We start from the raw sequence: 26,280 nt of genomic DNA, 5'->3' as shown, positions 1-26,280 counted from the left end.
GCCTAGCGCTACAATTGGCAGTTTCAAAAGCAGAGGCAAAAAAAAAAATATTTGATAATTTTGCACAGCCTTACTTTGAGCTGTTCATCTTTCAGCTCTTTTCGGGCCTTGCTGCGGCTTATGTGTGATCTGGCACATTGCCTTACACTCCTTCCTCTTCCTCTTCTTCTTCCTCTTCCTCATTCTTGTAAATGCAGTTCATATCGTCTGCATATAAAGTTTGTCTTTAAGAGGAATCTATGCATGAACAGAAAGTGCTACTTATTCATTTGTGTTTTGCAAGTCATATGACATTCTAGAATCCACAGCCAAACCAGCTAATTTTAATCTTTAAATACAGATCTCTAGGTCTGGAACTAATTAAATGCATTGTACCTTGTTTTACCAAGTTTCTAAGACTTTTGCCATGGTAATACTTTTTTTATTATGGTAAAAATAATAACATTTTTATTATTAAGACTTAAAGGGGTTGTTTAAACAGATTGCTTTTTTCGGGGAAATCCACTTGCTTACAGATGTCTTTATATATTTAGCTATACTAGTTTTTTTGGGGGTAAGCTTATCGAGCTCCCAAAAATCAGCATTAATTGGGTGCTGGTTGGCATATGCTTCTTTGTCTACTGTTTATCCTCATTCGAGGGCAGATTACAGGGCTAATAACGTTCGCCACATGCAGCAGGGAGATATACGTTCCTCATTAGCAGCGATTAGCATTTCACTAACTCTTGCAAGAGGCAACACTTTGATGTTCTCCCCTTGGTCCAAATACTCTCTAAAGTAATTGCCTTTGCTACTTGTGTCGTTTATCCAAAGCCTCATCCTGCTATCTTTCTTCTTTCAGTGCTCTCAACTCTCTCAGTTGTTTATTTCTGCACTCCCCGTGTTTCAGCTTGTCGATTGGTTAAGAAGATATGACTAAGAAAAGAAGTGAAGGGTTACCAACATTCTTCAAAATATCTTCTTTGATGTGAATTTCGTCTGACAAGTTGACAGTTATGGGAAGATGAAATATTATTTGGAGAACAATCCGAACATTTCAGTGGTAAGGGAAGAAAAAAGCAAGCAAGCCAACTCATCAGAGTATTTAACATTATTATCATTTTCTCTGCCCTTCCAGGAAAGAACAACACCTCCTCTCTTCAGTAAACTGCTGGTATCTGGTTTTGAACCAGACTCGAAGAGAAAGCAGAGATCATGCCACACTTAACGACATCTATATTAATAATGTCATCGTTCGCCTGGCTCAGATCAGCGAGGACGTCATCCGGCTCTTCAAAAAGGTCTGTAGCTTTGACATCCTTTTGTTTCTTCTCACATCCATTTTAATACCATGATAATCTCATCTCCACTTTAGCTAACAGACACCTCTGTGTTAATACTCACTATTTCATCAGACTTTTAAGTGCCAAGACTTTTTTATTTTTTTTTTATACAAAATTGGATTAAAAATAGATAAAATGCATTGCATTGTGGGATTCAGTATTGTGTGTATATTTTAATTATGAAATTGAATGACAATAAGATGAGTCCTTCATTTCTTATGTCTATTGTGACTTTTAGGACTGCGCAAAATGTTTTCTTGCAGTAATCTTACTGAAGAAGACTATAATGTAATGGTTGCACTTTATTTTACAGTACGTGTACTTACATGTACTTATAGTGTACTTACAGTGTATTTATCTTAGAAAGTTCTGGTAATACAAGGTAACTACATGGGGTAGGGTTAGGTTTAGGGGTAGGTTCAGGGTTAGTACCTAGTTATTACATAGTTATTGTAATTACTTTACAATACAAGTACATCGTATGTACATGGGGAACAGGACTGTAAAATAAAGTGCTACCAATGTAATTTTGACTTTTTATTTCACATTTCTGGCTTTTTCTTGCAATTCTGAAAAAAAAAAAGTCTGAATTCATGTAATTCCTAATTTATATAACACAATTGTGACTTTCCTCTGAAATAGGAGTTTACATCTCACAATTCTTTTTTTTTTTTTTTTTTTTTTTTTTTTACATCTCACTGTTTTTTTCCACAACAGAATAAAAAATAAAAAAGGCCACTTTTTATCTCACATTTCTGACTTCTTTCCTCACGTTCGCAAGCTTTTATCTCACAACGCCTACTTTTTTCTCAGAATCGCAAATGTAAATCTCACATTTCTGAGTTTATATCTCACAATTATGACTTCAAATCACACTTGAATTGCGGAAAAAAAGTCTGAATTGTGCAATTAAAAAGTGAACATTGAACCTTTCCAAATGTGGGAAATCATACCACCCTCTCCAAAAGCAATATGTATTCTTTCACACAGCCAGTTGACTTCATACATTTGCATTCCATTTCTTGGCAGACATTTTTCTTAGCACAGCAACGTCTACCTCCTGCTTTCTTGTTTTAGCTGTACTGTTGGAATTTTAGGCTGATTTTAAATGCTTGCAGACGGCGTGTATGGATGGTATGCGACATAATGAATGTGCATGTCTAAATGCATGCTGTCTTACAGTGTGACTACAGCCTATTTATGCACATCCTCTCTGAGTTAAAGTCATACCGTGGCGATGAGTGCCACCACTGGCTATATTCTCTGTGGTGTGACTTCTGGGGTCTGGACTATATGAGTTGGAACGCTGTCAACACATAGCCTGGATTCCTGTGGTGTAATCCAAACACTACTAGCGTGTTTACACCTGGCTGCTTTTCCTGTAGGTGAGGCCCTGTGCTTCCAGCCGCCATTCATAGGAGAGTGGTTCAGTGAGGTGACTGTGAACCAATAAAACACAACCAAAGCACCCTGGGAAACTGTTAATTGCTTGCAATGAGTGTACTCAAGGTCACCTAAGATACCTTAGTCTGTATGAATGCATGCATGAATGCTGCTGTGATGTGACAGGCTTGTATTTTTAGATAGGACTAATTATCTTTACAGATTTGGTTTTTTGATTCCAGTTCACTTCAGAATTTTTATCTGATTCAGATTACAATACAATTTGATTGCATTTTTAATAATTTAGGCATTTTACAGATAGAATGTCCATTTTGCTTAAAATAATTTCTCTCCAAGCTAATGTTCTTAATATACAGATAGCAAAAATAAATTCCTATTTTACAAATGTTATCACCAATAATCTTCTTATTAACCCTCAAAGACCGAGACAGCTGCCCGCGGCTAAAAATAACTGTTGTTTTTTAATGTTTAGTAACTTTTGAACCGTTAATCCAATCGGAATGCTTTAAAAAGTGATGTAAAGCAGAGATTCTCCACATTTCGGAGATATCCTATGTATCTCATTTGGATATTCAAAGGCACCGTAGTGCACGTGATTACGTCATCGCATTTTGACAACATTGATTCGTCAGAAGAAACCAATGCTTTCGTTCCTCTGAGCCAAACAGAAATGATTGTTGACGCGTAGTCCCACCCCCGAGCACAGATTGGTTCAAACTGTACCATATTCAACCAATAAGTAGTCACTTGAACTACTACTTAACATATTGCTTTTAAAATATGAACGAACACAAAGTGAACGTGAAGTCTGTCGTGAGTGCATGGATACAAACACCAACTAACACGTTTGCATGAGAAAACGGTCTGAAAAAGCACACACAAAAAAAAACCACGACAGAGAAATTTGACATAAAACAAATCAAAACCAAGGATGAAACAGTGGTACATATCTGATAAAGCACTGGAATTTCTACAGTGGGTCACTAGGTGATGTCCTGGTAATATCGATGCTGACGCAGAATACAGGCAGCGGACCAATAAATTATAATAGCCTATGATGATAAATGATTAAATAATTATATAAATATTTATCAATAAGGTAGTTTGCAGTATTTTTCCCGTTGCACTCTGAATATTTCTCACTCGTTTTGTGAAGTTTGTGAATCATTTTATCTGTTTTTGCAGTGCAGTAAGACAGTTTGTGCAATTGTTTTTACTATATGCTGCATAGTTTGTGTTTATTGTTCATACTCAGATTGAAAATATATTTCTCAGAAGAAGAAAAAAACTTTTTTTGTTTGGTTTTGTTATCAAATAACACTTAACAATATTGTAATAAATGGCTATAATTTGCTTGGGGAATGGTATATCTAAACAAAATTTTATTTGGAAGTGTAAAACACCCAGACACAACTTTCTAAAGAAAAATATCCAAACTTTAGGAGTTTCTGTTTGAGTACACAGTAAAAAACACCCAACTGTTACTTGCATTTTTCTTAAAATTCTGTAATTTCATTCATTCTTTGAGAAAACAAAAGTAAAATTGAGACTTAAAATTAGTTAAACTTAAACTGTAAGTCCTCCTGTTTAAAATGGTATATGGCACTTGATGCTGACTGCTAGAATAGGTTTGAAAAACAAAGAAAAGTGCAGGTGTGTCAGGCGCCCCAAAAATGTTCTAGGTCTTTAAGGGTTAATATGTGGATATAAAATGAAGAAACCTTTAAACTGCATTTCCAGTGTGAAACAATTAAAATTATTGTAAAGATCTAAACTCATAAACACTTCACTTTAATATGCGAGTCTTTTTAAACGAGTCTTAAAATCACTGGCTCAAAAGAGTCATTTCAGTTCAGTTCATTTTATTGTCATTATACAGCCTACATGTTGACACGTGAGGACTCAATTTCTACTTAGGTTCATTCGTGTATCCACATAATTAACATACAATACTGCAAATGTACAATTACAAAATAATTGTTCATGAATGGAACAACTCTTGTTGTGTGCTAAAATGAACTGAATGCAGTAAAATAAACAAAAAAAAAAAAATCTATTTTAAAAACATCTGTACAACATTGTGGCAAAAAACATATTCACAGGACATAAAACTGTGATTTTAAAGGACATTTTTGATTAATTTTGGTGCTCTAATACAGTTGAAAACCAAAGCATTTGTAAATCACAAGTCTAGCAACATGAGTCTGCCGTCTGGAATCAGAATGAATAGCCTTCCTTACATCCTTAAGCTCTTATTTGAACTTTTTCTTTAATTACATGTTTAAGACATACTGTACGGTTTTGCCCATGTCAGAGGATTACAGCACACCGATAGATGAGAAACATACACCTGAGGTCAGCGGAACGCTTCGCTGGTGGGTCGGATGAGGATGAATGAGCAGCAAAGACAGCTGGGAAACCTACTGTAGCTTGACAGTATTTTGAGCGGTCTTACGCTAGTGTTACCAGCGGCAAGAGACTGCACTGTGTCAGTGGCTTTGGCTCTTTCATAATATTGCATCAGAGGTTTCCACTGAGGGCTGTTGCCATATATTCTGTACTGAAAGTGATGTATGCAGTAGCACTGATTCTCAATCCCCATGGGCCGTTTAATAATGCCTGTTTTAGCTCAGTAAAAGCATGAATCTGCAGTGTGTTTGTGAGAAGATAGAGAAAAAGGGAAGACCTCATTAAGATGTAATGTTCTTTCTTGTTATGCAATTTTCTCATGGTAATAATTTCAAGTTGTTTTTTTTTCAATCAACATGTGACCAAGGCATTTATTACATTTATTTAAACAATTGTATTTATTTTGCTTATAAATTAATAAAAACTAATATTTATAAACAATACTACTTATAACAAAGAGTATAGAAGACCAAACAGAAAAATAGTCACTTGTAGCAAATCCTTTATTTTCGTTATATTTTTATTTTTTTTATTGACTTTAATTTACAAAATAAAAGAAAATAGGAGTTTTGGATATTTTTATTGGTTGTCTGCAATAACATGAAATTGTTTATATAATGTTTTAGTAAAATAATATAATTTTAATATAAGTATTGGTACATCCGGAAATATAAATATTTCTCATCAAATACTTAAAAAAATATATTTCAAATGTATTTTTGCAGTTCTGTACTTAGTATCTTGAGCAGTGATTTATGTATTTATATGATTTGCTTGACAACATTTTGTCAATCAGGCATCTCATCTCTTTCATCAGATGCTGTGCTGTATTGAGTCTACATGTTTCCTAAAAACAAAATCAACACATGCATGAAATATTGTGAGGTGCTTAACCCATTAGCATGGATGATTGGATGTGTAAATTCGTTGCAGGGATAAGTGTATGTGTATGTACACATTCATGTGTAGAGAGAGATTATTTTTGATCCCTAAGCACAGGCCTGACTATACACATGCTGGAGCCTTTATTGATCGCTGGGAATTATGGTCCATTATGCTTTACGAACATAAAAGGGCACTGGAGGGGTACTGGAGTAATTCATTCAAACAGACTGGGATCAAGCTCATGTGTTATTTTTGAAAGGATGACAGCTCTCTATTGCATCAAAATATCACAGAATGAATGTTTTTCAGTCAACACTGTTCTTGCACAGATGCTGCTTTAGAAAAATCTGTTTACGTCATATATATATATATATATATATATATATATATATATATATATATATATATATATATATATATATATATATATATTATGGAAGCATATGGGTAGCATTATTCAATTTGGGATGTAATATGCAAAATGACAATGCAATATGTAAAATGGCAATGCATTTCCGTATTTACATTTACATTTTCCAATACATTTGTGCAACGTTTGGTGCAAAATGAAAATGAAAATTAAATTACATAATTTTCATTTGCCATTTACTACACCAGTTTTAATATGTAAAATGAATATTAATTTTAACGCTTTATAAGTTGCAAAATGAAAATGAAAATGTATTACAGAAATGATTAGATATGTCTAACATGTTAAAGCAAAAACTGTGGCAAAATGATCATTTAAATGCTATTTTTCTTAATTGCATTAACACTCACAGTCAAGACACTTACGATTACATTTTCATTCGGTGTCACGCAATGAATGTAGCAAAACTCAATGTGCACATTGAAAATGCATTCCGAGCCGATCACGTGTCCCCGCCCTCGCGGCACGTCAATCATTGTGTGAACAAGGCGGGGCTTACAGAAGGTCAGAGACTCAAGTCTCAAGAAGAGGATTCAATCAAGTGAGACAACATGGACAAGACAGTTGGTCCGTGTATGTTTTGATCATTTCAGTTTATGGCTTCAATATTTCATTCGGACTTGTGGGCGGAGCTGAAACGCTGCTTTCATCTGATTGGTCGAATCGGAGCGGTTTTCATCTGACAGCCTTCAGCTCGGTCTTGTCATTCTTTCAGGCTAAATAAGAGTCAGTGCGAGTGAAGCACTGAAATGTCTGAAACTACGCTCACTGTTAATTAGCATAATATTTGAATCAGATGTAGCTGGGCACATAATTCGTGCTGCTGAGACCTGCAAATTATTTCTAGGTTGTAGTATTGTATGAATATTGTCCCACTGATAAAAACAGTGCAAATAGTTCTGTCCCTTTGGATAACAGTAAAGTGGAAATAAATATAGTTAAATTTATGAAATAAAATTAAATAGGATTTTTTGGGAAGGTAAGTCTGGCCAGTTATACAAGCAACACGAGTCGGACGAGTCTAAAGATATGAGCTGAATTGGGTGAAACATTAAAGTTCTAGTCTGTGTCAATTACTCTCATAATAAATAATAATAATAATGTTAACTGTATTTTTCGGTATAAGTTGCATCAGTCCAAAAATACGTCATGACGAGGAAAACAACATATATAAGTCGCACTGGACTATATGTCACAATTATTCAAGACCAAGAGAAATCATTACCGTCTACAGCCGCGAGAGGGCGCTCTGGGGTAGGCTACAGGAGCACTGAGCAGCATAGAGCTAATTTTACTATTTTTATTTAGAAATGTAACTATATTCATTTTTACAATTATTTATTAATGTCACACACACACACACACACACACACACACACACACACACACACACACACCTAGTGCCTTATGACTTAAAAGATGAGAGTGGTAAATGTTACAGACATGGAACTGTTCAGTCTATTATTGATTTTAATTTCCACTTCACTGTTATCCAAAGGGACAGAACTATTTGCACTGTATTTATCAGTGGGACAATATTCATACAATACTACAACCTAGAAATAATTTGCAGGTCTCAGCAGCACGAATTATGTGCCCAGCTACATCTGATTCAAATATTATGCTAATTAACAGTGAGCGTAGTTTCAGACATTTCAGTGCTTCACTCGCACTGACTCTTATTTAGCCTGAAAGAATGACAAGACCGAGCTGAAGGCTGTCAGATGAAAACCGCTCCGATTCGACCAATCAGATGAAAGCAGCGTTTCAGCTCCGCCCACAAGTCCGAATGAAATATTGAAGCCATAAACTGAAATGATCAAAACATACACGGACCAACTGTCTTGTCCATGTTGTCTCACTTGATTGAATCCTCTTCTTGAGACTTGAGTCTCTGACCTTCTGTAAGCCCCGCCTTGTTCACGCAGTGATTGACGTGGCGCGAGGGCGGGGACACGTGATCGGCTCGGAATGCATTTTCAATGTGCACATTGTTTTGCTACATTCATTGCGTGACACCGAATGAAAATGCAATCGTAAGTGTCTTGACTGTGAGTGTTAATGCAATTAAGAAAAATAGCATTTAAATGATCATTTTGCCACAGTTTTTGCTTTAACATGTTAAACATATCTAATCATTTCTGTAATACATTTTCATTTTAATTTTGCAACTTATAAAGCGTTAAAATTAATATTCATTTTACATTTTAAAACTGGTGTAGGAAATGGCAAATGAAAATTATGTAATTTAATTTTCATTTTCATTTTGCACCAAACATTGCACAAATGTATTGGAAAATGTAAATGTAAATAAAGAAATGCATTGCCATTTTACATATTGCATTGTCATTTTGCATATTACATCCCAAATTGAATAATGCTACCCATACGCTTCCATAATATATATATATATATATATATATATATATATATATAATATATTTATTTATTTATTTATTTATTTATTTTTTTTTTTCATTTTGTATTTTTTATTGTTTTTTTTCATCTGAATCCTTTTTTTATTCTCCTCAGAGAAATGCACCATTCCTACGCTCAGCTTTTGAATGGTTGACAGGAAAGGTGATGCTAATACCTGCAGATTCTGTCGGCATGGGAGTTTTTTTGTGTCTGAATGTGTCTATCTAGGCCGGTCTCTGTCTTTTGTTCTTAATGAAAAAAACTTGTGCTCGCAGTGAACAATTGCCAACTTTTCTAAAGTTCTTGCCTTTCCAGATTGTGTCACTGACTTTAGAGTTAAACACAGTGCATTTTTTCCGGCTCACACGCCAGCAGGTGTGTGTGTATGTGTGTATGTAAGCAGGAGCAGCTATGCTGTGTGGGAGGAGGTACAAAATGTTTTTCTCCTCTAGAGTTGTCTTCTTTCTCGTTAACTTGTTTATAGCATTAATAAATTATTATTTTCCCACATGAATGCATAAGCAGTCTTCAGTGTCACTGGTCCCTGTCTGAACCACTGTTTTACAAAAATGCATGAAATTATGCTGCATAGGTTATTTGAAAAGCATTGTATCAGACGATCGAGCGACTGAATACATGAGCCTTTTTGGCATTTTCGGCAATATTGTGTGGTCACCATACAGCAATGAGAAACATGAAGTCTCCAGACTAATGATGATAGAACATCCAATTAAACAGTCAAAAATCAATCAATGAGTACTGGATCCAAAAATATTCACTCATAGTCACCTCTGTCAAACAAAGCTGTTGAAACAAAAAAAGTTTTTGAATGATTTTTTTTGTTGTTGTTGCTTTTTAAAGCAAGTATTGTTGTTTCAAACAATAGAAATGTGAAGAAAACTGAAAAAAACAATGCAGCTAATATTACTTGAATGGAAATCCAGGATATAGTCTGCAGTATGCTTTATTTATGTAGCAGGTATTTCATCTGAATACTCCATGCATTGCATACTGCAGAAATACTATTAGAGTAGTATGAAAGTATGTTATTCGGAACTCCTTCAAACACAACCATAAAAAGTCAAAAAAAAAAAAATTTGCTTTCATTTGCCATGTAACCTTGAATTTTAGAAGTCAGTCAAATATGTTTGTAATGCTTGGCAGGTTATAAGAAAGAGATGATATTTGTGCCACATATTACCAGTCTATAAAGATGGGAAAACAACATCTTTAATACACCATGACACCATCAGAATACATGGGGTTATAAATTTATTAATGGAATTGAATGATTAATACTAGTTGTAGCAAATAGGAAATGAGGTTTTAATGTTTCTAGATGTTTCTGTACTTTTTTACTGCTGATTTTGAATATATTCTAATCTATAATGTAGAGTTTAGGGTTTGATTAATTTGTGACCCATTTTTTATTTGTTTGTGTGTTGCAGAGTAAAGAAATTGGCATTCAGATGCACGAGGAGCTGGTGAAAGTGACAAACGAGCTGTATACTGTGAGTATAATGTCTCTCAATCTCCCTCTCTTTATTTTTCCATCTCTATTTTTCTCGCTTTCCCTCTGAATGGAGCTCTCACCCGCTGTGTCCTGCCATGCACCATGGAAACGCTGCCTCTCTGGCCAAGAACAAAAACAGTTTGGCTGCGTGACAGTTTGGAGAAGAAAGAAACTGTTGCTTCACATAGTTTTCTATTAAAGGATGGGAAACTGAATCAAGGGATTTTTTTGAGGGAATACTAAAATTGGTACTATTTGCGATAGTGTTACTGATGGGAAAATAGGAGACTGATAGAGACGCCTGTGGCGTTGTCTGTTTTTAAGCCTCATAGTAGTCACCTTTTAAATCACTTCCCCGTTGCATTTTAATATGCTTCAGAATCTGGGTCATTACCTTCTTTGATTCCATTGCTTTAGTTTCTCTTGCATCAACCAAGATGCAGGCACTTTCTTTGGGCCTCTCAGTTTTTCTCCCTGGATGAAATCCAAGCTACTTCTGCAGAGGAGCAGGGTCCGATTAATGTTGTCACTCATGACAGGACATCAGAGGGAAGTTCTTCTCCATTGCTCGACCTATTCCAGATGTCCTCTTTGCATTTTTATGCAGGTGGCATAGTAAAAGGTCTCACCTGTATCTCTAGATAAAACTAGCTACAGTAAATGATCATTCTCCTGTTGTGTCATCTCTTCACTACGGCTGTAAATTGTTTTGTCAAAACCTAGCATAAAGATCTGAAACTATAAAACACAGTCCTAAGCCTTTCGTAAACCCCTACGAGCACAGATATGAAACTTACGAATCAGGAAGAGACTGTTCCTTCCTTTAAATTGTTGAAATGCACACGTATGCAGTTTGGGATCTGGTGCTGTGACACTGATGTGTTTCAAGGTCACTGACAGGGAGTGTAACGTATCGCTGGAGAAGACATGGGAGAGGATCATTATCCTTTCCCTGTCACCCTTTCTCTTTTCTCCTTTTTCCTCAAATAGAGACTGTCATGAGAACGTGTAGAGTATAGAGTGTAGAGTATAAGCTGTGTGCAGTTTTATCAGTTTTGATGATATATGTGCACACATATAATCAAAAGCATACATATTTATATATACATTTTTAAACGTCAGTGTCTGTTTTTTCCTATATATTTGATAGGTTGTAGGTTTGCCACTAATTTAAATCATTCAGTAGACTGAGGATTACAAATTTGATCTCAGTTTGCAAACCTCTGTATAACGTTTGCTTGATAGTGGCATAGAGGCTTGCTTCTGATCAACTGTTCTTGATATACAGCTTGACAATAAAAATGAAAGAGAGCCTGCACTAGAAGCCTTAAGTATTGATCCCTCTGCCCCCTTCCTGTAGTTTGAGTTATGTGTACTGAATGTAGAGTAACAAATATGAATGTAAAGCTTCTGGCAGTCCCAATGTGCAATGTGAAATTTCTGCATTGGTTCTGCAATGTGTTTGTGAATTAGGATGATCAATGTTTCTTGATTTTCTTTCTTGGGTATTAAAGCAAGGCGCTACAGGCAAAACCTCTGTTTTTTTTGTGTGTGTGTGTGTGTGTGTTTTTTGATACACTGGTCAATTTTAAGATTTTGTGCTATTTTGCTTCCATAACATATCTGTCATTTTTCAGACTAGTGGAAAGAAAACATCCAAAATACATTGGTGTTTATTGCATATTTACCTCTGTACAGTACATACACCCAAATATAAGGTTTGTGCAGAGTGGTTTGTTTATATATCATTCGCCTGATTTATATAGCATTTTGTCCCTTTTTTTTCAGCTGTTGACAATGTTCTGATTTATGGAGTGATAAAAATAGATATCTAAAATCCCCTTTGTAAAACCTTTAACTCCCTCATGTCAACAAAACAACAAGCAAGAAGAACAAGAATTTTGAACCTGGCTTAATCTAATTTTTTGATTTTTGTGTGCAGATGATTGGATATCTAATCAAACAGTGAACATCTGAACATTTCAGAAAAATTATAATACAAAACAGTTGTTTTAATATACTGTGATTATTCAGCTGGAGAAAGTATGGTGATATATAGTAGTTCAAATTTACCCTGTTCACCTGTAGTGTCTTGTGTTCGATGCGCAACTTAGCCAAAATATAATGTATTTATTTTTAGCTCCATTTATGCATCTTGAAGAAGTTAAAGTAGTGTTTGCTATTATTTTTGTAATGGAAAGTACTGTGAATTTTGCGCACAGTTTGTGGAAGGTGAAAGCTCAGCAGCTTTTGCCAGGGAACAGGCTTGTAACAAATGAGATCTGAAGTACATCGAAATATTGACTGTGTATTGTATTTGAGAACAGTAATGCTTTTTCTGAATGATGGCAAAATGGCTCATTATAAATTCTTAAGGTTTAAGGAAATTAGTTTATAGTGTTGTGCCCTTGCACGGCTGCACTTGAAGCTCTGTTACACATTCTTCTATGCATAAGAATTGGGTGTTGACTTTGAGAGCCCCTTCCTAAAGACATAGACATGTGACTTAATTGTATGTAATTTAACTTTGAAAGACAAGCTGGAATCGCAGTCCTTCAAAAACTAGGATGCTGTTTCTTTACTTCAGCCAGGTTGCAGCTCTGTCCTCTGATATTGTAAACAAGAAAAACCTTTATATATTGATTGAAGAAATTAAACTTCCTCCTTTCATATCTGTTCTTTTTTTTACGTTTTGAACAAGATTGTCATTCATTCTCATGGTCCTCTGACTCATCAGGGTCTTAAAAATGTCAATCTGATATGATGAATGGGTCTGTGCTGCCCATTTAGCCAGTCCTTGTCTTACAAAAGGCGGTCTGTTTTGGCAGATTGACAGGTAAATAGTTTAGTTGGAATGTCTCAAAAATGTCTGCAGTGAAATTGAACCAGTTAGGGGTGTGTACCCCAGGACAGACGCATGTAGACGTGCTCCGGGCAGTTTCTGTGGAGACGGAAGTTGTATATAAATCATTGCAAGTTAGTTTAAGGTTTCTGGCTAATTCTCAAATACTGAGCTAATGCGGCTTAGCAAAGAGGAAAAAAACTATCATTGCACAGCTCTCGGACAAACCCAGGCCACAGAACCTCAAGGCAGTGATGCTAGTTGTTAGAATAAATGTTTTGTCCGTTTTTCAACCTAAGAATGGCGAGAATGTAAACTGGTGTTTTTTTTTTTTTTAAGGCATATATATTTATTTTTATAAATATAATAGTTCCAGCTATTATTTATTATTTTCTTTTGTGAAATAAGTCCTAATGGATTTGCTTAAAAGTGATAAATAATTGTTGAAATGTAGTCACAACTAAATATTTGTAGAATTGCTTTAAGCTACTGTTTTTCATAAAACATGCCATACATTGTTATAGAAATCATATTTAGTAAGATGTAGCCTACCCATTATCCACGGGGGTACATGTGGTAATTAACACATGGCTATTTTGCAATCTACAAATTTTTATCAGGGTTTCTGCAGAGTAGAATTTACACTCTTGTTATTTTTACATTTTATTGAAATATTTCCTCTTTATTATTTATTAGCAATGTGAAGGTGTGTATGAATAGAATTACACGTTTAAAGAGATCCCAGTACCGTATCTAATGTCAATCTTGGCTAAGCATTGCTCTTTACAGCCGAGGTCATGCCTGTAAATACAATTTTGATGCTGGAGGTTTGCCAGCCATGTCCGTCAAACCTGCTTGTAAACATGTTCCTTTGCTGTGTTCTCTTTGAGCTGATGGGTGACAGCTCTGGGAGGAGCTGACTGCTAACCTACATTTTCTCTCGCACTGGAGTACATACTTCCTGTCACATTTACTCACCAGTGCAGTATTTTTATTCATCATTTCTGCCTGCTTGCAGATTTAACAATAAGTGTCACTTTGAGTGTTGCAGCCTCTTTGAAAATGATACAATTTTTTATTACATTCTGTTGATCGTTTCTAAGCTATATAATTTAGTTACATATATGCTGATGTGTGCTGAAGGTTTGTGTGTAATATTTTAGACCAGCACATTATATTTGACATAAATGTAGCATGCTGCATAGAAGGCGGTTTTAATGTTTTCTTCAAGCATGCATACTACAGATTCTAGTACCACATTTTGCCCTCCATCAACCTTGTAATGTCTACAACCGAATGTGAGTACACCATCTAAGAATCGGTTAGCTTGAAGACATTTCACACATGTGTGTATGTTTACTAGACCCTGTTAAAAGAGCTGGTGATCTGTCCTGGAGCCAGACACAGCTTGCACTTCTCCGAGAAACATCCTTTGCATCCTCTTCCTAATGAGCTTGAGGAAACAGCTTTTTTCATCAGGGAATACTAGGGACGCTGGGCCTGGATCCTGTGTAGCGTTTAATGACTGGAACATGTTATATTAGTTCGAAGAACAAGGCTAATGGTATAGGTGTATTGAATTAATCATGGCTTCACCTTGTGCATGTCAATATTTTGTATGTGTGACTAAAATAGTACATTTTTAAGGTGCAGTTTATTTTCTTTTCATAAATGTATTCATTTTACACAAACTACAGTGTTAAAGTTTCTGTTCATCAAAGAATATTGAAAAAAAAAAAAACTTTTTACACAAAAAATATTAAGCCACACATTTTCTTCTATCCAAGTTTATGTACATCCATAAGATTGTAAGTAAAAAGATTGTAAACATTTGCTCAGACTTTGATTCTTTATAGATTTTATGATTTAATTTGGTAGTTCATTTTTGATGCTCTGAAATTTTGGTTTTGGGGTAATACATGTGCACATAATTGGCCATCATTGCAGTTCTTAAATTCAGTAAATGAATGCGTTGAATTTGCATTTTTTGATTGCTACACTCCTAATTAGTAAATCATTCAAAAGACTTGTGTTCCTTGAAAGAAATAACATTTTATAGGTTGTGAATGCCATTAGGGTGTCAGAATATTATAAATAATTTCATTTCCTTTCAGTTAGCCATTTATAGGTTAACCTCCACAAAATGTTTAAACACTGTGGCTCTTTTGTATGTTATCTTTAAGTGCTGTAAATCTGAGACAGGACTAGCTTTTTGTCCAAATAATGAACAATAGGGGACAACCTGGTCACAGACAATTATTTTTGCCATTTAATTTCATATTGTAGTAGCACAGACACATTAAATCACAGGAAGCAGCACTAAAATGATGCACAGTGCCATCGTGCGGACGCACTTGATGACCTCCTCTGGAATGATCAGATGATCTGTGGGTGTAAAGTTAGAGTGAGATAGCTGAATGCATGTATATTAATGTCAGGGTCGGTGCAGATGAGCAGTCAGTGGACGCCTGCAGGCTGGCTGATTTAATAAGCCTTTTATAGAAATCCCCATCAGACAGGCATCTGCCGCCTATAAGGAGTGGAATAAAGCCGCGCAGTGGTGCAGAGAACCCCCCTCCCCTTTCACTTGCTCTGCTCTATTGTTTGAGCAGAGAGGATAATGGGGTTGAATAGCAGACTGGGTCACACCAATCAGACATGAGGTAAAACAGTTTGCATGGTTGCAAACACCTCAGTCATACAGAGAGCTCCGTCGTCGGTTTTGTGTTTCATACACGCTTCCTTCAGAATCGCCCCCTCCTTCAGCCTCTGTCATCCTGGGCTTGAATGGAAGGCTTGGACTTGGTGGAAAGAGGCAGGATTATGGTACTTCTGCTGCCAAGTCCATACTCCTATGCATATTCATGAGGTGGTCTGCTCTGTAGAGCTGACGGGAACACAACTGATCCTTCTCAACTGAGACCCTTTCAGCTTCTCTGGAATCAAACTAGTTTGGAGATCATTTCAAGAAAGTATCAAGATAGAGTTGTTTTGTATCACCAAGGGAAACCATGGATGTCATTTTGAATAAATGTGAGAATAACATTTATGAAATGTTTCATTTCGTTGTGTGACATTTAAAGCCTTGGGTTGTTTCTGCAGTACATATTCTTGTTTACATTTTCATTTAGGATTTTATCCCACATAAACTGGAAGTGTATATGCTTTCTCAGTGTTTGTTACTTTCTTCTGTCCCGGTTTAATTTGCAGACTCAAAACTTTACTCCAAGGATGCAATTATGTGATCAGAAATACAGTACAGTAAAAACAGAATTTTCAGCAGCTGTTACTTCAGTCTTCAAGGTTCTTTGAATAACAAAAAGTTTATAAAAAAAAAATTATTGCATAATTTTTTTTTTCTTTTAAATGGCATTTCTGTTTAAGATTTTGGATCAGAGATTTGGCAGAGATTTTATTCCAACCTGCCTGGTTGTGTTGCTGTTAGACTAGTTTTCATAATGTTTTATATCATCTTACAGGTGATGAAGACGTATCACATGTACCACACGGAGAGCATCAGTGCAGAAAGCAAACTGAAGGAGGCAGAGAAACAAGAAGAGAAGCAGTTCAGCAAATCTGGAGACCTCAATGTCAACCTTCTGCGCCACGACGACCGACCCCAGCGCCGCAGCTCAGTCAGGAAGATTGAGAAGATGAAAGAGAAGGTGAGATTACTCTGAACAGCTAGCTCATAATGCTCGGCAGAGTGACTCATAATGCCACCCTGCTTTTATTAAACCAAAGAGTCGTTGCAGCCTAGAATCACTTTCATTCTTCCACTCTCAAGTAGGATTGTGACCCTTTAAGAGAAAGATTACGATATTTCAAGTGGTGCATATTATCTTTGCACAATGGTGGATAAAGCTGGCCCATTGTCTCTCGTTGACTTCCTTCGAATGCCACAGTGGAAGGAAGTGATAGCCAATATTGCATCATGACCAATTGTCTTTTTATCCAAAGCTACTTTCAGTACTCTAAGACAATCCCCATGTAGGGACTTTGAGTTAAGTGCCCTTGTTCTTGGTTAAGTGCTCAAAAGCATAGTGGTGACGCCTCTTTGCGAGGATCAAACCAGAAAACTTCCGAATGCAAACCCCTCCAGTAAATGTGTTCAGTACAAACTCAGCTCTTCAAGTATTCCAAGTTTGGGTTGCTTATAATATGTATTCATAAATGCGTTCTATGCCAACCATATTCCCATGGGATATTATAACTATTTATTTTCCAAAAAATGAAAAGCTTTAAGAGCATTCCTGTTGATGAACTGAGCTTCATTTAAAACTGTGATTCTACTGTTTATTATTATTATTATTATTATTATTATTTTTATTTTAATACTCTATTGGAATGTTCTTAATTAAACATTTCAATGGTAATATTTTGTTATAATAAAAGTTAAGAAAGTTATCAATAATAATTATTATTATTATTTAATAATAATAATAATAATAATAATAACAACTACAGTCTGCGTATTACTATAGTTACTTATAGTTACAATTACTATGATTGTTTTTTTAAATCACATTTTTAATCTTAAACCCATTTTCTATTAGTAGAAGTCTCATTTATACCCCCCCCCCCCCCCCCAAAAAAAAAAATTATGTTGACCGATCATGGTAGCAACATTTCCCTCCATGTAACCTAGTAGCAACCCTGCCTTCTTCCTAGTTACCTTCTCATCAGCTTTTAAGAGCAGTTCAGGAACTTAGGTTTGAATGAAACTGATGGATGGGTTTCTAAACATGAATGTGGGCTGAGTTTTATCTAAGAATGGACAATGAGGTCAGTGAGACTGTAGACAGCCTGGAGACTGAATGGGTGACTACTCACACAGACCAGATTCAGCATTTCAGGTCAGTGACTTCAGCTGTAAATCATCTGATTCATGCTAATTCATAGCTGGTTCAATAAACTTACAGGAAGCTAACTCATAGTGACTGTGGGGCCATACAAAACATTCTATAAATTAACATTTGCGAATATTGTGCTTTTCGCAAGAGGCAGTTTTCATATGAATGAATTCTGTTTCCTTTACTAGCCAGCTTACTCGCTTTCTCACTTTTGCTCTTTGTGTCACTTTCTCTCTCTCTCATTCTCTCTGCTGTTCTCTCTCTCTCTCTCTCTCTCTCTCTCTCTCTCGCGTTTCAGGCTGCAATGCGCAGAGATGTTGGCATGAAAGCCACTCAGCCTCACACTATTTATAACCATGGTAGCCATGGATGCTCTGTGTTTCTCTGCAGCCTGACCTGATTCTGCAGGCGAGCAGACTTCGACGTGATCCTAGCACACCTGCAAGCCTCAATGGCCTTAATGGACTATCAGTTGCTAATGTGTTTTTACACGTGAAAATATATTTTGAATCGCACTTCCAATTGTATTCAATTTGAACAGTAGATTAGAATAAATGACACTTATGAATTTTGTCAGAATTGTGCAGCCCTAATTTTACTTTAAATGTGAATATTACAAAAGTAGACAAAAAATAAAAAATAAAAATAAAACACTGCATAATTTATCTAGTTTATATGCTGGTCATTTTTAAACTCGAAAAGAGACTGCTATAATTCAACTCCAGCTAATAACTGTGATTCTGTGGCACAATGATTAAAAGACCTCATTTGAACTATGATTTGTGCTCCAAAAACTATGATTTGTCCACCCCAAAATGAAAATTATCATGTACTCATGATAATGCCTATTTCAAACCTGAATGTCTTTCTTTCTTCTGTGGATCATATTTTGAAGAATGCTGGTAACCAAACAGTTTCGGTCCCATTCCCATTGCTTCCCCCTGACAAAAAGTACAGTGAAAGTCAAAAGGATCGGAGACTATTCAGTTACCAACATGCTTAAGTTTAAATAATAGTCAGCTTATTTATTGTTCCCGTCATACTTGCTTTTCTTAACAGTGATCGTTTAATCGATGTCGAACTCATTTGATCAGTAATCAAGCATTTGAACATACATGCACTAATCACTGGTGTTTGTTCTTCATTTAAGGATTTTGTTTTGTCAATACAATTATGAAGCAGTCAGCTGTTATTAATGATATTAGAGCAGCTGTCTGCTTTGAGTGCTCAAGCTTTTTGATGAAAAATTCAGCAGGACCCAGCTGGAGCTCACAAGCAGATGAGACTCAGTCTCTGTGTCTTGATTCAATTCACAGAAAACTCTCATATGATATATATTATTATTCAAGCTCTCCAAATTTACATTTTTTTTACTTTACTTTTTTACATTACTACTATCTTTGTACACTCCAAAATATATGATCTGTTATGTCTTTGAATAAACTATGTGCTAATAATTTGTTATATATAGACTGGGGCTGTTTTCCTAATGGGAAAGTTGTTTCAGGGCTTATATCTCAGTAACTGTATCTGTAAGATTATACAGTAAGATTTTCTGTAGCTCAAACAGTAGAGCATTGTGCTACCATCCCCAAGATCATGGGTTTCATCTGCCAGGTACAGCAAGATTGATAATGTATACCATGGATGCTATGTACTGTAAGTCACTTTGGATGAACGTCTGTCAAATACTTAATAGTACATGTAATCAGTCAAAAGTGGTTTTATATTGATTTCCATCACAGTGATGTTTTGCGAAGTCTGTCCTCCAAATTAGGATAAAAGAATAGAAAACGTAAAATTCATCATAATATATATATTTATATTAGCCCCAATAGATTACCTTTGTGAATGTAAATTTAACCCCAAATACTGCACAGTGTTCTCACAACAAGCACATTTTTCATTGGGGCAAGTTGTCACATTTGTTCTGGGGCAATTTATGTGTTATATGTTTTAAATTATTTTATAAAAAATGTCTGTAGGCTATAAAAATGGTTTGATGTTGTACTGTACATTGCCTTAAAGTATTTTTTTCTTGTGTCAGGAATTGTTAAAAGCTAAAAACACATTGGGCCCTATTTTAACGATCTGAAACGCAAGTGTCAAAGCGCAAAGCGCAAGTAAGTTTGTGGGCGGGTCTCGGCGCTGTTGCTATTTTCCCGGTTGGATAAATGGCTCTTGCGCCCAGCGCAAATCTAAAATGGGTTGGTCTGAAGTAGCTTCATTATTCATAGGTGTGGTTTGGGCGTAACGTGAAATAAACCAATCAGAGCGTCATCCAACATTCCCTTTAAAAGCAGGTGCGCAAGTTCCGTTATGGATTGCTATTATTATGGCGTATTTACCAGGCGCACGCCAGGAGCGGTTCACAGCCGAGGAGACTGATGTTCTTGTAAGAGCAGTGAAAGACAGAGAAGTTGTGTTGTATGGCCATGAGAGAAACCCACCCAAAATAGCGTCGGTTAAACAGGTGTGGGAGGAAATAGCCACAATTGTTTCATCGATTTTTTTTTCCTGGTTCTTGACGGACAAACCAATTTGTCAGATGTCCTTATATACATATATGACCTCAAACAGGTCTGATCCTTAATTACTACAATTAGCCTGAATAATTTGTAAGCTAGATTTATGCCTATTTTTTCACATCTTCGTGGCACACCACAATGATTTCCGTCATCTCATGTGTTAATATTTTTTTAGTGTAACAATTTATGATTTGCAAAAATAACTGTTGCATCTGTGTAGATTACATGAGCAAAGTGTATGCGCGTTGTGCACGCTATACATTATGGTCAAGCATGCGCCCTTAAAATAGCATAATGAACAACGCGCAACGCACCACTGACTTTAGACTAGGTTTTTTCTGGTCAGTGGCGCAATTGTTTAATGGAACAGCAAAATAGCACCAGGGATTGTTTGCGCCGGAACACGCCTCCTTTTTTGCGCTGAACCGCCCAGGGAGCGCAAGTTCATTCACTAGTTTAGCGACGTGTTTCTGTGGAGGGAAAAGCGCGCTTTGCGCAGGTGCAAAATAGGAATGACACATGCGTCGGTGTGCAAAGTCAATTGCGCTGGGTGCAAGATAGGGCCCATTAAGTCTTTAATGCCTTACATGTACATATAGTGGCTTTTTTAACTTCAGTTAATGTTATATATTTCAAGCAAAGACATTCCTCTTAAATCAAGGTCAAGTTGATATTGTGTGAAGATATAGTGTTACATCATGACCCAGTCGCCTCTATCAGTGAACCAGCTATGTTTTTATATTAACTGATGTCTTTCTCCATTTTGTTTCCCTTTTCCAGAGACAAGCAAAGTACTCCGAGAACAAACTGAAATGCACAAAAGCCCGCAATGACTATTTATTGAACCTGGCAGCCACCAACGCCGTCGTGGCGAAATATTACATCCACGATGTCTCGGATATGATTGATGTGAGTATGCACAATGAGGCATGCGTTTGTTTGTGTGTATCAGCTGTGATTTAATCCACTGAACTGATCAGGACACGGCTCCTTCTGTTTCTCTTTGCATTGCGGGTGAAGTGTCTCCTTGTTAATATGGTTTGTTTGCCTCATTTCGTTTCTCTAAATGTTTGCTTTGCATTTTGTAGAATGTCATTTTTAGTGAATTGGATTTGTGTTCTCATTTTATTCCCCTCTCCCTCCCTGTTTTTATTGAATTATTAATCACCATTACGGTAACCTTCTAATCTGTTTTGCAGCTTTATTCGGCTTCATTCAGCTTCACAATGAAAGATTAAAACTATTATTCTGCCAGACCAAAATGATTTTTGTCAGATTTATAACAAGAAAATGGAATTACTGGCTTAATTGCACATAAACCCTTTTAATGCATTTCATTCACAAAATATTGTTGCATATACAACAAAAGGCTCTCAGTCGCACGGGTCTCATCCTATCAAAAATCTGCTGAGACTGGATTGGTGATGTGAAGTATACTGAAATATTTGCTCTGCTGGCTCGTCTCTGCTGTCTCTGTCGTGTTAGCATTAGTACGTACACTGTAGATAAACTGAACCTGATTTTTGCTGAGAGATGCAAAGAGTGTCACATTGCTGTTCATCTGTACGCCCTGATATCCTGAAGCAATTTAAAAACATAAAACCACACACACTTGTACTTTCTGATGTATTTTTTTTTGCTCTTATGTACAAAAAGATGTAAATCCCTGAAACGGTTAACAGGTTGAATCTGGAGGAACTCTGTAAAGGGTTTTCAGTTAGGGTGTTGACATAGGTTTACTTTTGAAACCACTAATTGGTAGAAACCACCAAACCAAAACCAACTCACAAAACACCCACACCCACCAGTGGGTATATAGAAATTCATGTGGTACTTGTGGCCTGCCGTGGTGAATTACAGTAGGATGCCAGGTTACCTTGCACCAGAAATTTACGGTTTGCTAGCTGTTCCAAAAATCAGAAGTGCCTCAACCCATGGAACTGATGCTTCAGAGAAACTAGGAAGGCTTTGCATTTCCTCTGTTTAAAGGGGTAGATCACCCCAAAGATCTTCTGTTATAAGTTATCATCACTTACCCTGTCATAATTGTGTTTCTCTGGTGAACACAGAGAAGTCATTTGGTCCAAAACTACATTACACACCAGTGACTTTAATTGTATGGACCACAAAATGTCTCCTCTTGTGTTCAACAGGAGAAAGAAAGTTTTTGTTTTTTCATTTCCAAGTTTACAGCCATACAGTTTAAAATAATTATCTGTGATAAAAACCTTTTGCATTTAATGGTGCAGGCTCAGAAGTAGGACAGTTCTGTCATGTTTGAACGTTTTCAGAGAGACTGACAGTGAACCGAAGGTAAACGGGTTTATTCAAACAATCGAATAAATGGATCATGGCAACCCTTGCTAACCCCAATACACAGCAGAAGCTAAGCAGTGGTTTTCTGCTTTGGGCAAACAGTGGTTTCAGTATTACCAATGGACACAGTAATTTATTTTAAATAGTATGGATTTATTTCTAATGATTTGTTATTATTAGGGAATGCTGAGAATTTGAACCAGTGCTGTTATTGGGCCAATGGCAGAACTAAACATGGCAGTATTACTGTGCTATATTGTTTTACCATTGTACACCTCCTCTCCTGTGGCTTTGTAATGCTAAATAGATTGTGCCACAGGCTATGACCGTCTAGTGTTTGCACACAAACCCTTTAAAGCATAATATATGGATTTACAGTCCAACAGAGCGATAACTGTCTTGTTGCAATGACTCATAGAGGTATTAAGATTCCCTCAAGCAAATTTAAACTTGCTCCACATTGCTAAAAGAGGTTAGATGCACATTTGTTACACATTTAAACTAATTAGCTAAGATATCCCACTGCGCTTGTTCTTCTAATTATAGATACTGACGATCTCGATTCTTCACTGGATTAAATTCTCTCATTTAGACCGTGTCATTTTAAAGGCACTGTGATCCACGGAGACACAAGAGATGCTACCTGTCTTACAGTTCGTCCTGTTAGAGTGAAATGTGAAATCCCAGGACTGCTAAAAATAGGCATCACCATGGAAACATTTTGGCAAATAAAAATTGCATGTTATCTTCGCAGAAAGAAAGATTGGATTTGTGTCCATCTAAGTGTTATTCAGGCTTGCTGTGAGATTTTTTATCTCTCATCCTTAATTTTTATTCTGTCTACAGTGCTGTGACCTCGGGTATCACGCTAGCTTGGCACGCACATTAAGGACCTATCTGTCTGCTGAGTACAACCTGGAGACCTCTCGCCATGAGGGTCTGGATATCATTGAGAACGCTGTGGACAACCTGGACCCTCGTAGCGACAAGCACAAGATCATGGACATGTACAATCAGGTCTTTTGCCCACCCATGCGCTTTGAGTTTCTGCCGCACATGGGAGATGAGGTATCTAGCCTTCAACTTACCCAATAATATCTTATTATTGGAACAATTCGCCCCCGTCAAAAATTCTGTTTTAATTACTCATCCTCAAGTCGCTCCAAACTTTCAGACTTTCTCATGTGGAGCAGCACTGATCATGACAGAGATAAACTGCTTTGTGTTTTGTTTTTGTGTGTCTCAGGTGTGCCAGGTGAGCGCTCAGCAGCCCGTCCAGACTGAACTTCTGATGCGTTACCACCAGCTGCAGTCCCGCTTGGCCACACTCAAGATTGAGAATGAGGAGGTAAGAATCATCACAGTTACTACGTGTAACATTTTATCATGGCCATTATTATGCTAACCACCTCTTACCAATAATTATTTAGACGCCACAACCAAAAACCATTCACTTACTGCATATGCATATTGCACAATAAAATAGTCGCTAGCTCCCATCTGATTGACTGGTTTTATCCAATTTCCAAAAAAAGTCAGAGTGTGCAGGTCTTTATCAATGTGCTGGGAAACAAAGTTACGGTATGGTAACTTCACCGATAAGGCACCAAGCAGCTGCAGCTGAATGCTTCAGTGAAAGATCTAGTTGTTTGATTCCCAGACAGTTCTTGTGGCTCAAGGCTTTGAATATTGAGAGATATTCAGAGCTTGTTAGAGTTCAGTTGTATAATCCACTTTGTTCTCAAAGTTATATCTGATGTCAGATTTAAACCGAACATACAAAAGAACTAGTTGGTTGATTTACAGTGTCAGTCAGATAAACCATGTTTAGCTCTTTGCTAGGACAAAGTTAAAACATAAGATTAAACTAATGAAAGAGACGATCTTTCCTTGTCGATCTTGATTAATCGGTTCATGTCACATTTTATGAAAAAAAGCTTTCTGATGGTCAGTGCAGCAAGTATGTGTGACCAACCTGAACCCGTTGCGAAATCTGTGTGTGGAAGTCCTTCTCACAATTCCTGAACACTTGGATTTCGAATGTAATGACTGGAATTTGCAAGTGAAAATTTCAGTCTCTCCACTTCAAGCACAACGTCATGTTATATAAGTAAAATAGGTTGCAAACTCTGATTCCTGTTGACTTAAACATCAGATCTGTGTTCTATACAGATCCCTCTCTTCCAGCCACATGCTTTAACAACAGAGGAGTTTTATGTACACCTGCTCAGTGTAAAGATTCATCAGCATCTTTAGTGTGAGTCATCACTCTGCAGAGAGCCCAGCTGCCTCTCACACACGAGCCTTTTGCATTCAAACAGCCCTCGGCTTTGCTCACATACTTTTTTAAAACCATTTTTAAAGTGCTCCAGAGAATACTTGAGCCTATCAATCAAACTCGTTGCAATTTAGTCCATCTTTCTTGGAAACTGAGAGTGTATTTTTAGCATTCTCATCTGTTAATAGTGTGTATATCTTTTGGGATGGCATGGTTATCTCTGTGTTTGGTCTTTGTGATGGTAATTCTTTGTTTTGGTAGAGCAGAACACATCTCACTGACCAACTGAGTGTATGCAGGTACTAATGGACTTTGTAATAGCTCCCGTCTGTGTGTATTGATGTGTGTTATAACCAGATAGTAATTGATTATTTTGTGTCATATAGGAAATGTGCCACATTAATCTGAGGGCCTGGGGCCAATTTACACACCATTCACTACAGGATTCAGACGATCCTTGATTTTATACATTGGTGTGCGTGATCTATAGTCCCAGGGTCATATGTACCAGTATAGAGATTTAGAAAGTTTCAGGTGAAATGGGTTGAGATCTTTTCTTCATTGCTCATTTTTGAGGTTTTAATAACTTTACCTGCATAAGCATTCAAGTAAGCAGCAATACATTTAAGACTGTGGGCGTAAATGTATCATACTGTAGTGACACATAGATGGTAGCTGAAGCTCATTTGACACTTTTTTTTTCTAGTGTACTGCACATCTACTTTTATATGGAAGTTTAATCAATTTTCTCAGTCTCTCAATATTCTTAAGCTCATATTGTGGGTTTGAATACATCACAGAGGCGCGTTCCTGTTATTGCAAACAGTAATCGCTTTAACAATAAAGATTTTTGTTTATGTCAAGCGAGCATTTCTATTTTCCTTTCCCTGCTAACATTATATGACAACAACATGAGATAAAATTCTAACAGAATTTGTGTGTGTGTGTGTACCTGGTATTCAACATGTTTTGAGGACCAAATGTCAACTAAATGTTCATTTTAGTATGAATGTTGACAACTGCTATGCTGCTTAATATTTTTGTGAAAACCGTGATTTAAAAAAAAACAACACTTCAGTTTA

The 26,280-nt window shown here is 36.5% G+C and overlaps 1 protein-coding gene across 2 annotated transcripts in view; it reads left to right on the top strand.

Annotated features, from left to right (window-relative positions):
- The window catches only part of srgap3 (SLIT-ROBO Rho GTPase activating protein 3), an 81,400-nt gene that overhangs the window by 27,245 nt on the left and 27,875 nt on the right, over window positions 1-26,280 (top strand). For both annotated transcript variants that reach the window (XM_052558713.1, XM_052558712.1), the window contains exons 3-8: window positions 1,118-1,280; window positions 10,317-10,379; window positions 16,703-16,888; window positions 21,385-21,513; window positions 23,767-23,988; window positions 24,167-24,268. In XM_052558713.1, coding sequence (XP_052414673.1) covers window positions 1,118-1,280; window positions 10,317-10,379; window positions 16,703-16,888; window positions 21,385-21,513; window positions 23,767-23,988; window positions 24,167-24,268 — 865 coding nt within the window. The remainder of the gene's footprint in view (window positions 1-1,117; window positions 1,281-10,316; window positions 10,380-16,702; window positions 16,889-21,384; window positions 21,514-23,766; window positions 23,989-24,166; window positions 24,269-26,280) is intronic.

This window comes from Carassius gibelio, chromosome B6, assembly GCF_023724105.1.
Source record: "Carassius gibelio isolate Cgi1373 ecotype wild population from Czech Republic chromosome B6, carGib1.2-hapl.c, whole genome shotgun sequence".
Classification (NCBI taxonomy): Eukaryota; Metazoa; Chordata; class Actinopteri; order Cypriniformes; family Cyprinidae; genus Carassius; species Carassius gibelio.
Note: the sequence above shows the minus strand (reverse complement) of the source record. Positions and strands in the feature narration are given on the sequence as shown.